Genomic DNA, 15,840 nt, shown 5'->3' with positions numbered 1-15,840 from the left:
CTCTGGGTGGGTAAATGGCGCTCTCTCCCCACATCACTCCAAAGAGTGATTTCGATCAGCACAAGACATCTGTGAGCTGATGTATCAGAACCGAGGTGCTGCGCTTTTTGTCTGAGTGCGCTGTGATGCTATTCGGTAATGCTACATCAGCAGAGTCTGACTTCACATGTATCAGAGGAGGCATGTGCTAGTCTTCACCCTTCTGGTGTGTTGGTGCATCACTAGTGATGGGGGGGAGCCCTAATGAGTGGGTTGGGTAATTGGCCATGTAAATTGGGGCGAAAAAATTGGGAAAAAAAAATAGAAAAACTAAAAGCTTTATTTGGTTAAACCAAAGTAGCTTAAAAAAGTACAAGTAAAGAACATCCCTATAAGCAAAGACAAAAACTCTTTCCATATTCTATTTTACGATGAGCCACATTACTATGAGCAGTCTACTGAGAAAAAAGATGCTGAAAGGGTCAGACTCATGACTTCCTGAACAGCTTTTTAAAGTATTTTTACACACCAGTCATTAGGAACAGAGTACGTTTTGAGCTGTGTGTGGGTGTGTTTTATAAGTGACCATTTAGACGAATGGTCAGATTACTCATCTCCACATGGAGGAGCATGGACCAAGTATGGTCAGGCCAGGCATTAACCTCTACATTCCTGTGCTGCACATGGTCTGCAGCACTAAATGTTGCTTCTCTGTTGAGGAGACTCTATTATAGTAATAGTACAATTTAGTGTGCAGTCGGGGTGGGCGATATGGCTCTAAAATAATATCACAATATTTTAGGGTATTTTTGCAATAACGATATACTTGGCAATATAGGAAAACAGAAAAATAATTCATAAATTTCTAGAATATAGCATAAGAGTATAACAGTATAATCATAATGTGGCAAAATAAATAATAAAGCATCAAATGATATAATGCAGCAAAAAATATTGCAGAACTACTTACTTTTAAGACAGAACAGCCCTATTATCACGATATGGATTTTTAATATGATATTTCTGTGTCACGATATATTGTATACAATATAATATTGCCCACCCCTAGTGTGCAGCCCTACTAATAACAGCATTCGGTTACATCTTTGTGATGTATCAAGAGCCACGGTATCCAGGGTAACATCAGCATATCACCAAGAAGGACCAACCACATCCAACAGGATTAACTGTGGACGCAAGAGGAAGCTGTCTGAAAGGGATGTTCGGGTGCTAATCCGGATTGTATCCAAAAAACATAAAACCACGGCTGATCAAATCAAGACAGAATTCAATGTGCACCTCAACTCTCCTGTTTCCACCAGAACTGTCCGTCGGGACAATAAATTATTGTGGTCTAAAACCAGGTGTTTCAGTTTCTTTGTCCAACCCCTGTAGTTTGACAATCCAATAAAAAAACACACAAAATTTGGCAAATACGCAAACATTTAATAAACTGGAAAGGGGACAAATACTTTTACACAGATATACACACTCATACTCAGTACCAGGGTGGTGGTACCCCTGCTGGAATTTCAGAATGGTCCCCTTTTCAAAATCTGTACCGCCCAGAGAACATCCCCCGCCCACACTCCGCAATACACACATTTTCCTTCTCTAATGAAGTGAAATGATCAGTTTTTGAGCTTCAATTTTGCTAACATACAATAGCAAAAAAATGTTCTCCATTGCATACAAAAAATAGTCACTCACCTAAGAAATACACAAAACTAAACTTCAAACAAACTAAGCAAATGAATGAACACTCTTTATAATAATATACTGTACTATGCTGATCAATAAAACTACTACAGAACATCTGTTAATACCATAGAGTAGACTGAGTGAATCACACTCTGCACAGTACACTCTTACACAGTGGGTGTGGAGCACTTGTAGGCAGTGAGGCTGTAATGAGACTGGGAAAGCTACAGTGGTCAGCAGTGTCAGCGTGCGACCAGTAATTAAGGCCAGAAGGAGCTACTGCAGAGACCAGCTTCATAAAAAGAGATGAGCATTGCAGGAAGACCTCTGTGCTCCAAACAGCAGCCACATGTTAAGTTTAGGAATTACAGTCATCTCTCCATTTCCACAGGCCTAAAAGTAACTGGACAATCTAATATGTTAATAAATGCATAAATTTACTAATCATCGAAAAAAAGAATAGTTGCACACAAACAACAGTGTCAGAATGAAACGCTATTCGGAAAAAACACAGGTATACAAAAATGATAAAAAAAATGTAGACTACTATAGGTTATATACAGCTCTGGGAAAAAAAAAAATAAGAGACCACTTTGAATCAGTTTCTCAGATTTTGCTATTTATAGGTATATGTTTAAGTAAAATAAACATTGTTGTTTTATTCTATAAACTACAGACAACATTTCTCCCAAATCTCAAAGTCATTTAGAGCATTTATTTGCAGAAAATGAGAAATGGCTGAAATAAAACGATGTAGAGCTTTCAGACCTCAAATTATGCAAAGACAACAAGGTCATATTAATAAAGTTGTAAGAGTTCAAAAATCAATATTTGGTGGAATAACCCTGTTTTTTATTCACAGTTTTCATGCCTCTTGGCATGTTCTCCTCCATCAGTCTTACACACTACTTTTGGATAACTTTATGCCACTCCTGGTGCAAAAAATCAAACAGTTCAGTTTGGTTTGATGGCTTGTGATCATCCATCTTCCTCTTGATTATATTCCAATTGAGGTTTTTAATTTGGTAAAATAAAAAGAAACTCATCATTTTTTAGGTGTTCTCATTTTTTTCCAGAGCTGTCCACCAGCTTGTCTTAAAGACACAGTTGCTACACCATGGCCAGCTGCATTGTCTTGCCCATATCAATCTAAATGTTTATTCATTTACTGCTTCAAGTGTTTTCTTCCTTCCAAATAGCTTTGCAATCCCGCAATCCTTCTGGGTGCAACTATTTTTTGATGATGACTCTTATTAGGATGTAATCCTTTGTAATTTGCATCTGCATGCTGATTTTCTTTTTTGACTTGTATATAAAGGTCTGTAATTCCTAAACAGTAAATGCAACCATTATGTTACATTGTCTACACTTCTATCACTTTCTTGTCTTGATTTCTCCATTTCAAATCCATTAAGGTAGTGAACCAAAATCCATAGATATGACTATTTAAATTAAAATCTATTTAAAAAAACAGGATCTTTTCATTACCGTCCCTGTGAGTGTGTGCACACACATGTGAGCGTCAGTGTGTGAGAAAGAGAGAGAGTGCAAGCATGTGTGAGAAAGAGGGCTCCCTGTTCGCAGCTGGGAGAGATGTCATCATCCAGCTCAATGCAAGTAGATCCTCCCTGGATACTCAATAACCTCACACACACAGTCCCTCACTGCCCCTCACACTCACTGCACTACTTACTCTGCTGCTCTGCCGGGACAGGCAGGGTGAATACCTACAGGATGTTTTGATGTTCTGTCATGGTCCTGCAGCTCATGGTGTCATGTTAGGAATAACTGCTCATGTGTTTATTGACAGTATTAAGGTAAAAATGAATGAAGCTCTGTGTAATGTGTAGTCTATTATTAGAAAACTGCACTTTTTAGAGTTCAGCAGAAAATAAGGACCAGGTGTTCTCACCGTCAAATGACAATTTTTTTATTAAATTAAATAAGTGAAAACTATTTATACAAAAAATAAAATTAAGAGTAACACTTCACAATAAGAGTACATTAAATATCAGCACTTACGACAGTAATAAACTTTGTTAAATGGTTCAGTAACATCTCAAAAAATTATTAATTAAGAATTAAGAATGTGGTAGCTAATAAAAAAGTTTCAATGGTTAGTTAATAACGAAACTAAATAATCATTATTTTGTGAAGTTGAATTCATAGATATGACCATTGTGAAATCATGTGTGAGAAAGAGGGCTCCTCCTAGTATAATATTAGTTAATAGCTTGTATTAGCCAGTGTCAATTAATTAATTAATTGCGACATTCAATCTTAAGTACTCCTAATAACCTTTTCCTTATTGTAAAGTGTTACCAATTTAACTAATGAGAAAAAATATAGAAATATAAATGTGCCATTACTTCTGCACAAACCACACTTAATGTACAGCTCTGGTAAAAAAAATAAATAAATAAATAAATAAGAGAGCACTTAAAAATTATAAGTTTCTTTGATTTTACCAAATTGAAAACCTCTGGAATATAATCAAGAGGAAGATGGATGATAACAAGCCATCAAACCAAGCTGAACTGCTTACATTTTTGCACCAGGAGTGAAATAAAGTTATCCAAAATCAGTGTGTAAGACTGGTGGAGGAGAAAATGCCAAGATGCATGAAAACTGTGATTAAAAACCAAACCAGGGTTATTCCACCAAACATTGATTTCTGAACTCTTAAAACTTTATAAATATGAACTTGATTTCTTTGCATTATTTGAGGACTAAAAGCTCTGCATCAATTTTTTTTGTTGTTTCAGCAATTTCTCATTTTCTGTAAATAAATGCTCTAAATGACAATATTTGTATTTGGAATTTGGGAGAAATGTTGTCTGTAGTTTTCTTATTATTTTTTAAGAGCTATATTTTGCAATGTAATAAATCATGCTTATAAACATTAACTATGTTTTAGAGCGTGTGTTTTATATGTGTTCTCTGTGTATCAATGTAAATGGCAAAATCACACACTGCACACAGTTCAGTTCAGACATTTTCAGTTCAGATTTGGGACATTTTACCTGCTGTGTGAACTCAGACTTATATATAAACGCACGCACCTATTTTTATTTTTTTAATACTGTTGATGTAATCAGATATTGGTGATGACCGACGTGTGACCCAGTGCAGAGCATGCTGCACGAAAGAGATTTCCTGAGCACATCTTGTGTTGATATCCTAAAATAGCATGTCACACTATTGTAACCATAACAACATGATACAGTATGTTACATGATACAGTCTTTGTAATAAAAGTTATTAAACTGTGGAATTTGCTCTGTTGAGACAAAAAAAAGAGAAAGGCTCTGTCTGTCAGCTGCTAACAACTTGTAATGTTATATTTCCTGGATGGTTAAAGCAGTTCAATAGATAAGTTGCTCTTTTTTTTCTTTACTATTAACCCAAATGTGATCTCCACATACACATTAAAACATCCAGCTAAAACAAAGCAAATAGTAAATAGACACTATTTGCACAAAAGCATTGGAGCATTTGTGCACTATTTTTTTCTGTTTAAATTAAAAGTATTGAAAAGAGTTTATCCTGTTTTTGCTGAGGCAACTGTCTCTACTGCACTGCTGTGAGCGAGAACTGGGCAATTATTCAAAACCTAATCAAAAAAGTACTGCCCTTCAACAAAAAAGAAGCAATAGTTGCGCAGAAAGGAGGAGTGTTAGTGTGCTAGTGTCTGTTGTTCATTCAAATAATCATTCAATTATATTTTTTTTTCCCGAAATTTTCAATTGCCATATTTTTCGCACTTGAAGGTTCACTTAAAATACTTGAATTTTCAGTGTGCCTTATAATTCAGTGCACCTTATGTATGAATTTTACCAGTCAGCGTTTAAGCAGCAGTAAAGCCCCTTTGCTGAAGTGCAGCATTATACGTACACGAGTTTAGTTCTACAGCAGTATTTGCCTTACCCGCCAAGCGCTATCCATTTGGGCATTCAGAGGTGAGTATTATCGGCCTGTTGTCTGCTTCTAACCCCAGCTAGCACTGCTGTTGCAGTATTAGCAATAACCGCAAAGCACTAGCCACTTGGCTATTTAGAGGTGAGTATTATCGGCCTGTAGCCTGCTTCCAAACCCAGCTAGCACTGCTGTTGCAGTATTAGCATTATCCGTGAAGCGCTAGCTTTTTGGTCATTCAGAGGCGAGTATTAAGGGTCTGTAGTCTATTTCTAACCCCGACTAGCACTGCTGGAGCAGCATTATCATTATCCGCTAACCGTGCTAGCCATCTAAGCTTACTGTAAATAAACGGAAGCGCTTTACTCACCCAAATGAACAGTTTTCAGAAGAAAAATCTGTGTAGATTTATATCCAGTGCTGGTATGACTTTGTCTGATTATTATTTTTTTTTTTACGATTTACAGTTTTGTTTACTTCCTTATGCTAAATTAGAAGGGGGAAAAAGGTGACACTTCTGGTCATAATAAGTGCCGCTTAAAATGCGGCTTATAATCCAGTGCACCTTGTGTATAAAAAAGCCAAGAAAACAGACATGTATTGATAGTGCACCTTATAAACCAGTGTGTCTAATAGTGCAAAAAATACAGTATTATACCGTCAGTGTATAAGGAATTGACTGCATTTAGTAACAAGAGCATTAGTGAGGTCAGGATGTTGTTCTTTTGCCAACTGCACCAGGTCTCTGTCCCAACTGTAAGATCCCTACATTATGAACCAACATTCTTAGTCAGTTTTCAGGTTTTATAATGTAATGTAATAGGTTCCAGAAGCAGTAAAACAACACCAGAACATTTACCCAAAATGCACTTTCTTCAATGCATGGATGTGTGTGCGCCTCTGGAGCTGGAGCTTTACTCACCTGGGGGCAGGTCAGGTTCAGTGGGGCTCTGCTGGACTCGGCGAGGTTTGGACACGCTCTTCTCAGAGGCGCTTCGACTGGACGTAGTGCTTTCATTCTCATCCTACCGAACACACATACACACACACACACACACACACGTTACACACTTAACACATTATATCTAATGGGAAGAAGAGAAGACCAGGAAGAAAAGGAAAGCAGAGATTAGGATGTGTACGTGGAAGCTGGGGAGAGGGCCTACAGGCACTTTAAGATGTACTGCACATTTTATAGACCCTCCTGGGCTGTATAAATAAACACTAACTCCCAGATGAAAGCAGCACTGCAGAGTGTGTGTATTACATGCTGCTGGAATGTGGGTATACCACTGAAGGAATGAGGAGGAAGGCCACAGGTCTCCCAAGATGAGCGGTAACATAAACAGCAGTAAAGGCCACTCAGGTAATTTAGAACTGGACCTGGATAAGCCAGGGAGATAAAAGCACTTACTGCAGAGAGGGGAGGTGCAGGTCAGCCCAGCGGGAGCAAACTGGAGCAGGAACAGGGGCAATAAGTGGGGCAGAGGCAGTGTGCTGGGGTCAGCCTATGACCACCACTAACCCTTTATTGGGTCAGCCCTAAAGTCCAGGCCAGCACAGTTTAAATATGACCCATTCAGTCTGGCTTTACGAGGGTTATCACTGATACACCGATTACTGCCAATTACAGCAAGGCCAACAAACACAAAGCCACAAGCTAACCTCAAAACACCTGCTGCTAAACTCTGACAAGGTCAGTCTCCCTCTGTCTCAACTAGGGGCTCTACCGTTTACTCACTCACTCACTCAACCACACACTCACTGGTCTATGGTTTACACACTGTTAAATGTGGTTAAAGCCTTTAACCTATTTAAATATAAAAACACTTACATATAAATGGCTAAAATGGTAATAAGTAGACATTTACCAACTTTTAGCACCAATCAAGGGCAGGGCTAAATGCTACATCAAGTTTTCCAGGCTACCTCGATACTGAATCATCATGCAGACCTACTGTAATGTGTCGAACACTGTCTGTCAATATGTAATGTACTTTGTTTTGGACTGTAGAGCTTAGAGTACTCTTTGCAAATGGCTGAGTAATGCACTCTTGAGTGGGCTATCCAGTAAGTGGTGTTAAAAGTTTTACACACTCTGCAAATATAGGATTTGAGTCAGATATGATCAAAATATTCAGCATCCATTGAGATCGACACAGTGCAGCCGTGATTGTGATTAACTAATTCTTACTTTCTGAGCAGCGCTGGTGATAAAAACTTGTCTAAAAAAAATGTTGCTACATCTTTTGGTGTAACAAAGTATAAAGTGCCCTATGCAGCGGGTGCGTTTATACTTCTGCATTCATTTAAACTGTGAAGAAGGGAAGGCGTGGGTGGGAACACAAGGCTCGGCAAGCCAATCACAGCTTTTACATGCAGGGTATATGTGTATATATGTGCTATAGTATTGGGTACGTGCAAGTACGTAAACACATACCGTATTTTTCGGACTATAAGGCGCACCGTATTATAAGACGCACTATCAAAGAACGCCTATTTTCTGCTATTTTTCCATACATAGGGCGCATCGCATTATAAGGCGCGTTAAGTGACACTAGAAAGGGTGCCTATATCAAAGTGAACAGGGGTGGCGCCATGTTTCCCTTCCCCCACCGGGGGTGGTCCCTTGCCGGTGGAGCGTCTCAGTATATATAAATCTAGCTCTTTCAAAGTCAAACGAGTGCTGGATATTAATCTACACAGATTCCTCTCCTGAAAACTGTTTATTTGGGTGAGTAACGTGCTTCAGTTTATTTACAGTAAGCTTAGATTTCCAGATGTCCACTAAGGCTTGCTGCACCAGCGTTAGCATAGCTATCCGCTAGCACGCTAGCTAGTCACCTAAACTAGTAAAGTTAACCCAAACTTAAACGACAGCGTTACACTGAGTAATCCTGCGTGTTCTGGTAAGACAGTGAGATATTAGCTAGCGATTCGTCCCCCGTAGCTTGTTTTAACACGGTAAACAAGCAGATTACAGGCTGATAAAACTCACCTCTGAGAGAGTTAGCGCTTAGCATCTAGCTAATGCTAGCCAGGCAAAGCAGCACAGACTTACAGGCCGATAACTCACCTCTGAACGGTGAACGCTTAGCGATTAGCATCTAACTCTAATAATACTGCTCCAGCAGTATTAAAAGTGCTAAATTTAGAAAATACTGATCTCTGAACAGTGAAAAAGCTAGCTAGCTAAGCGGTTAGCATCTAGCTAATGCTATTGCCTGCTCCAGCCTCGGAGCGGCACGGCTCTGCACGGAGTGTGTGTTTACTGCTCCTTACACCTGACGGGTAAAATTTAGATAATACTGATCTCTGAACAGTGAATAAGCTAGCTAATGCTATTTGCTGCTCCAGCCTCGGAGCTGCACGGCTCTGGACTCTGTATAGCACTGAAACTCTGTATAACGCTGCACGGAGTGTGTGTTTACTGCTCCTTACAACCTGACGAGTAAAATTTAGATAATACTGATCTCAGTGAATAAGCTAGCTAGCTTAGCGGTTAGCATCTAGCTAATGCTATTGCTGCTCAGCCTCGGAGCTGCACGGCTCTGGACTCTGTATAGCACTGAAACTCTCTATAACGCTGCACGGAGTGTGTGTTTACTGCTCCTTACAACCTGACGAGTAAAATCCATACAAAAGGCGCACCGTATTATAAGACGCACTGTCAATTTTTGTGAAAATTAAAAGTTTTTAAGTGCGCCTTATAGTCCGAAAAATACGGTAAGTTCACCACTTAGTTCAAAGAGGTTACTCAGAACATATAGTTCAGATATGGCCTTTGACCCAGAACCTAAAAAAATCACAACCCAAACCTGCTTTAGTTCAATGCTGTGTAATGTCTATATCAGTAAAATTGACTTTTGAATTTTTACCCCACACAGTATCACAGAAGTCAGTAAGGGTGGGCCATGTGGTACAACTCAGCCCTAAACCAGCTGTGGTTCAGAGTTAAAAGGGCATAACAATCTCTGACCCCTCAAACAGAGCATGAGCAGACAGCCATAGCAACAACAGCACACCGTGCAGCACCCTGTGTACAATCAACACTCTGGGTGTCAAATCCAATCACCTGCAACCACCCTCTTCACAAACACACACACACAGAAACACACACACTCCCCCTCGTTGTTGTAATTAAACCAGATAGCTGCTGCGGAATGATGATTACATTTTAAAGATGCTTTGCATAATTTGAGAGAGTGGTGAAAATGTGATTCGCCCTGGCATAGTAACGTAAACACCGCCATGCCAAAACATTCAACAAAGCAGCGTGGAAAATATTTAGAGTGAGCCGACAGCCACACACACACACACTCCTCCGCAGTGGGAACCAGTAAACAAACTGCGAGAAATAATAAATAAGTCATCAGTGTTGCATTAAGCGAGAGGGAGCAAGAGCAATTGCGAGCGAGCTGGAGAGAGAGTGAGAGAAAGTGATTGCTTACACATCATTTAGCACAGTTCGGTCTTCTTTTTCCTCTCTAAATGCACAGTACTGTCTGGCACAGACACACAGGATGCTGTGATTCTGATTTCTAGCTGAAGCGATGCATGAACGAGCTGTTTAGGAGGTCCGATTTCCATGAATTACAGACAAGCACCCTACACAACCGCACATCAAAACACACTCTTAACACCCTCACAATACACAACATGCGTAAACATTCTGCACACACTCTTAGCCCTCATTCATACGCATCTGAATATTTCTGATCAAGCCAACCCAGCAGGGGGTGCTAATTTATCACTGAGACTGATGTCAAGATCCACCAGAAGTAAATGGCCAAAACAGACCTAAATAAAGCACTTAAAAACACTGTGCTCAAACAGCAGGTCAACATACCAGAAAAAAATTAAGCTTTTTTCCAAATCTGATAATAGATTTAGCCAAAGTGTAATGAACAAGTTGTTAGTCAGCAACAAGTGTACATAAATTACCATTGTGATGGCACAGATTCCAAAAAGCTTTGTTCAGCTGGTCTACACAAAAACAGTGAAAACAGAGCCCTGGAGCTGTCACAATAAAAAAAATTTTTGCAACAGATATGTTGTCCCAAAAATTACTGCGATAAATAACATTATTGGTATTGTCAGTAATAAAATGATAACATATCATTCATAATATCGTACCATTTTTAAGAAAATTAACTTTTTCTATTTCTGTTTGTGCACCTAATTATGAACCATTGGCGCATTTCCACTAATGGAAATAGGTTCTGCAATCCAAAAAGTTCTCAGCTAGAACGAAAGAAGATTATAGTAGGTTCTTCAGCACAGAAACCAAAAGCAATTGTGCAACTCCTTCTGAGTCTTCATATATTTGACATTGATTATTTTGTAAAGGGCAGTGTGTCTGAAGTTGTTGTCAGTTTATTTTTTTCACTTAAAGAATAAATGAATAGATTATGTAATTTCTAATATATATATCACTATACCAGAAACTTCTAGTGCAGAACTTGTGACTGGAATTCGCCAAATTAACCTGCTCACCCTGCAAAATTATATTGCTGATGACGGATATAACTGTCCCCGTTTTAAATCTATTCTGGGTCATCTTCTTTTGTTGCTTGATGGGTAATTATCTTACTCTTTTCCTGTAATTGGTCAAATAGTGAGAACCAAAAATCAAATCAAGCAAATTATGTTTTAGTTTGATTTGGCTCGAGACAACCTCTTTTGATGAGACAAAAAAAATTTCCTTTGGTCCATAACAAGGCCTCAATAAACACATGGTATGCTGGTTTGCAAAGAGACTAGTGCTGGACGGTATGACCAAAAATACAAATCACTGTATTTGTCAAGAATTTTGTTTTGATTAATCAGATAATTTTTTTTAATCGAATGACACCACTAAAATAGACCTTAACTTTAACACTGCTTCATTTAAAAAACTCCATAAATACTATAAATGGGCCTAAAAGACTCAATGATTAGGTATTCAAAAGAGATATTTCTCAAATGCTCTATTGCACAAGTAAGACACAAGTTGAATATCAATTTGTAATATGTTATTCTTGAAGCCAATAAAGGCATTACAGTATCAAAAATTAAAAAAGCCACAATGCCCTTCTTTCTCCAGTTAACAAATACATTCAGTTCAGTGTGCATTAAAATTATCCTTCAAGCTGCAGTATTAATACACTGAAACAGGGCTATATTTACTGCTCTTGAAGCTTTTTTGCACCTAGTATCCAGTGTTCCAGTGTTTTAGGGAGTTTTATCTCTTGAGCTGAACTTAATGATTCCGCACCCCAGGACCAATTCTGAGCTCGTTATTGGATGAACTAGAATACCGCCCAGCACTAAAAGAAACTAAAAAGTCTGAAAGCTCCTCAAGGGCATTTCCAGACCTGAAAGTTTGAGATCAGTTAAACGTCTTTGTTCGATTCATTTGGGCAGTTGTGGATACCAAGTCCAGACCAAGCCAACTATAGGTGTGAAAGCCCCTCTTTATTAACTTAAAAAAAGTTAGAGCAGGAGAATCTCTCGCTATCTTTAAGAAACTCCTGAAGACAGAGCTCTTCAAAGAGCACTTACTCTCCTAATACCTCTAACACACTAACTACTTCTAACCTCATTTCCTTCTTCCCCTCCTTCACTTTTCTATCCCCTTTTCTAAGCGTCTGCCAAATGTAACGTAATGTAATGTAATGTAAAATGTTTACAGTAGCAGGCCACTGGTACTAGTAATTAGCTAGCAGCTATCCAAAGGTATCTTTGAAGGTAGACTATTGTTGCTTCGTCTTTGTACCCAACATTTTTTCCCTACAAGTACCTGTTACCACCCAAAAAGAACATTCTTAGGTCATGTCAGGGAAGGACGGGGTGGTGGGGAATTGAGGGAATGACCTGCACAGTCACCTCCTTCAAACTCACACAGGGACAGCACTCACAAGAAAAAGGTGAGTGACCCCTGCCTTGAAGAACAGACAGACAAACACCAGCAGACGTCTGGTGGATAGGCAGTGTAGTGTGGCCTCATTCTAAGGGCAGACCTGCTGTGAGGAACCCCTTAGCATTTTTACTTCTTACTTACACACGCTACCACTAAAACACACACAAACACACAATTTGCTCAAAATTTCTCTCTCTGACTTCTTCAGTCTGACTCATGGTATCACTACAGTGCAATGCAATTTGTAAGCAATGCTTATAAATGCTTAAATCCAGCATATCATCAGTGCAGCACAGACAGGGCTGTTTCTTATAAGGCACGCGCTCATAATCACGTACCTTGATCGCTGTTAAGTCTCTCAGGACTTATTTACCCACAAGCAAAAACACAAACATTTGTTTCCACTAGAACGAACGCAGCGCTTAGAGAATCCCAGCTGGCATGATCTGATTCCTCACTGATACTGCTGTAGTCGTTTCTTAAAGAGACAAATTGTTATAGACAAACACCGTCGAGAAAGCAGATTGGGGGGAAGGCAGGGGGTTCAAAAGCTCACAACCACTAACAACCCTCTGAGGACAAAGGGCAAGGGCACTACAGGGGCTGCTGGGGTGTGTGTGTGTGTGTTCCTCATGGAGCTGGTTAAGATAAAACTGCTCAGGTCTGTGTGTTTATTTTCTCTTAACAAGGCAACTGCATGGAACAGAGGTAGAGTTACATTCTCATATCACTCTATATTACTCTCTCACACAGATCAGGCATAATACTGAATATGGAGCGACAAAAAATGAAAAAAATTGGGGGGGGGGGGGAACAGCTTCTATACCACCTACAGACAAAAAAAAAAAACAGGTTTAAGACATGGCTGTCTGAGACCTCCAGTCACTGACTCAGAACCCCGCACTCCTGACTCACTCCTAGTGTTTTAGAGTATGCACACAGAGCACAGTCATATCCTGAATCTAAAGCAAGAATCAAACAGGGAATGTCCAGTAAATCAATGAACTCTTCTCAAAACTATGTAGAAATGGAAGCTCAAAGCATCTTATTCATTGTGTGGCCCAAACCATAAAGAAGACGGTAATTAACATCTAAAAATATCAAGTAAGGCAGCAGCAGAGAAGCTGACCACATTCATAAAGGACAAATATGTCACGGAGATGTTGGATTTTCAAGAATAAAAAGTGAATGTAGAAAGAATTCAGTGCAGAGGTTTTAATTTTTGGAGGAAGATAACAATGGTTTGGAATTATACATACTGGGTCGAAAAATGTCCTTTATTTTGTTTGGCTGGTTTCCCGGCAATAACACACTGTTATGCGTAGTTCACATACCTTCAATGAGGTTGAAACTTTTTTTGTTTGATGATTTATCCATTCCACAATTATTTTTCATGTTTCATTTGTGGTCACTATCCTGCTGAAACTTCCACTTATGTCCAAGATTAAACTGTAAAGTTGTTGAATTTAAGGTTATGCTTCAGAATAATGAACTTGTCCTCCTTATTCATTATTTCATCCATTTCATCTTTGTGCAATGTACAGCCCCGGAGCACAATGCTACCAACACCATGCTTGACAGATGACACAGCATTTTTAGGTCAGAACGCCTCACTTTTACTCCTTCAAACACCTTTTGATCTTGTCTCAGCCTAAAACTTTCCTCCAGAAGCTTTTTTTTCTTTGCCCAAGAAGCAAGCTTTAGTCAAGATTGAAGGTCTTAATTCAGGAGCAGGGGCTTCTTTCTTGGACTGCAGACTCTAAATCCATGGCGATATAAATCTTGCTTGACTGTAGACACAGTGACACCAGTGTTCCAGTGGCTTAAAATTCATGGCAGGCCTGTGTTTTGGTGGTTCTTGGGTTGTTCTTTACCATCTAAACCAATTTCTATGGATCTTTTCTTTCAAACCACTGCAAACTGGCTACAACTTCCAATAACTTGTTGGAACAAACAACTGTTTGAACTGATGATTTTGGAATCTGTTGCTTTGAATGGCTCCAAGTGACATTCCTGGCTTGTGTAAATCCATGATCATCCCCACCAGATCTGCACTGAGCTTCTTGGACTTTTCCACTGTACTCTGCATTGGTCAATGCAGTAAGTGCTGTCAAACTAATATATTTTATGTGGTCACAGAGAAGCTACCAGTTGTAGTCAATCAAGATCACTAACTGGACATTAAGAGGCCTTATCAAGTTTTGCTGAAACTTGGATCACCACTGAAGTAATAATTTTAGTGGGGCTGAGGTTATTTTTGAGCTTGTATATTTCAGAGCCCTGCAAAATAACTAATTTCTAAAAGACTAATTTCAGGTAAAGCCCAATTATGCCATGGCATTAATGTCCATGATGAATGTATGTAAACTCTCAACCACATCTTAAAGTACATGGATAATGAGCTGAGTGAGTGTACAGCCCTATCCTGAAGGGATTAGTTTCTCAGGGGGACGTCTGCGAAAAATATTTCACACTTCTACTCTGCAATTGAAAAAACAGGAGGACCAACATTTAGTAGCTTCTCCATTTTCACTTGCTGTTGTGTTTACATGGATCTCCATGGAAACCTGTGCCCAAAGTGTAATTACACTGTAAAAAGTGTAGCCCTGCTCAAATTAAAAAAATTGATGTCCATTTGTTGCATCTAAACTATTTGACTTCACTCAATCTAAATAAAGTCAATTGTTACAACCTGATTATTTTATTTTGACATAAACCATATTACTTCACTCGACCCAATATTAATTATTCACCTTGATCCAAGTTAAATTCTTTACATTTCAGTTTCGGAACCAAACTAATACATTTAAATTGAACCGAACTTAAAAAAAAAACATGGCAGCATATTCAGAAGTTCCAGAAGTTACTGTGGCGTGGAAGAGGACGGATTACCAGCGAGATTAGTTTCAGTGCTCTCTTGCTCTTTTTATTTTGCTCTGAGGAGGACACTAAGAGCTGGATTTACATGGGATTCCACTTTTGAAAGTGAAACTAACTACAGTTCCAACGCAGCTAACCCCACTCCCACACACAGAAAACACACAAAGGGTGAGGCACTTACACAAAACAACCACATAACTGATAACTACATGAATAATACTAGAACAGTGATAATAAAACATGACATGAAACTCTGGGATAAACAGTAACATAAACATGCAGAAATACACCCACTTCCCCCAACAGGGTGAGCTCCCATAATTCCTTCCGCCCCCCCTCCAGTCCCGACGCCACAATACCATAAGCATGCGTTGCTATCTCGCGAGCGCGTTCAGGCACTTTCTTCCTCTCTCATTCTCTCTCTCGCGAGCGCGTTCAGGCACTTTCTCCCTCTCTCCCTCAGT

General features: G+C 39.2%; 1 protein-coding gene across 2 annotated transcripts in view; it reads right to left on the bottom strand.

Moving 5' to 3' along the window:
- Positions 1–15,840, bottom strand: part of LOC103040889 (intermembrane lipid transfer protein VPS13B) — a 315,108-nt gene that overhangs the window by 277,211 nt on the left and 22,057 nt on the right. For both annotated transcript variants that reach the window (XM_049463977.1, XM_049463976.1), the window contains exon 4: positions 6,518–6,620. In XM_049463977.1, coding sequence (XP_049319934.1) covers positions 6,518–6,620 — 103 coding nt within the window. The remainder of the gene's footprint in view (positions 1–6,517; positions 6,621–15,840) is intronic.

The sequence above is a fragment of the Astyanax mexicanus genome, chromosome 1 (genome assembly GCF_023375975.1).
Source record: "Astyanax mexicanus isolate ESR-SI-001 chromosome 1, AstMex3_surface, whole genome shotgun sequence".
Lineage (NCBI taxonomy): Eukaryota > Metazoa > Chordata > Actinopteri > Characiformes > Acestrorhamphidae > Astyanax > Astyanax mexicanus.
Note: the sequence above shows the minus strand (reverse complement) of the source record. Positions and strands in the feature narration are given on the sequence as shown.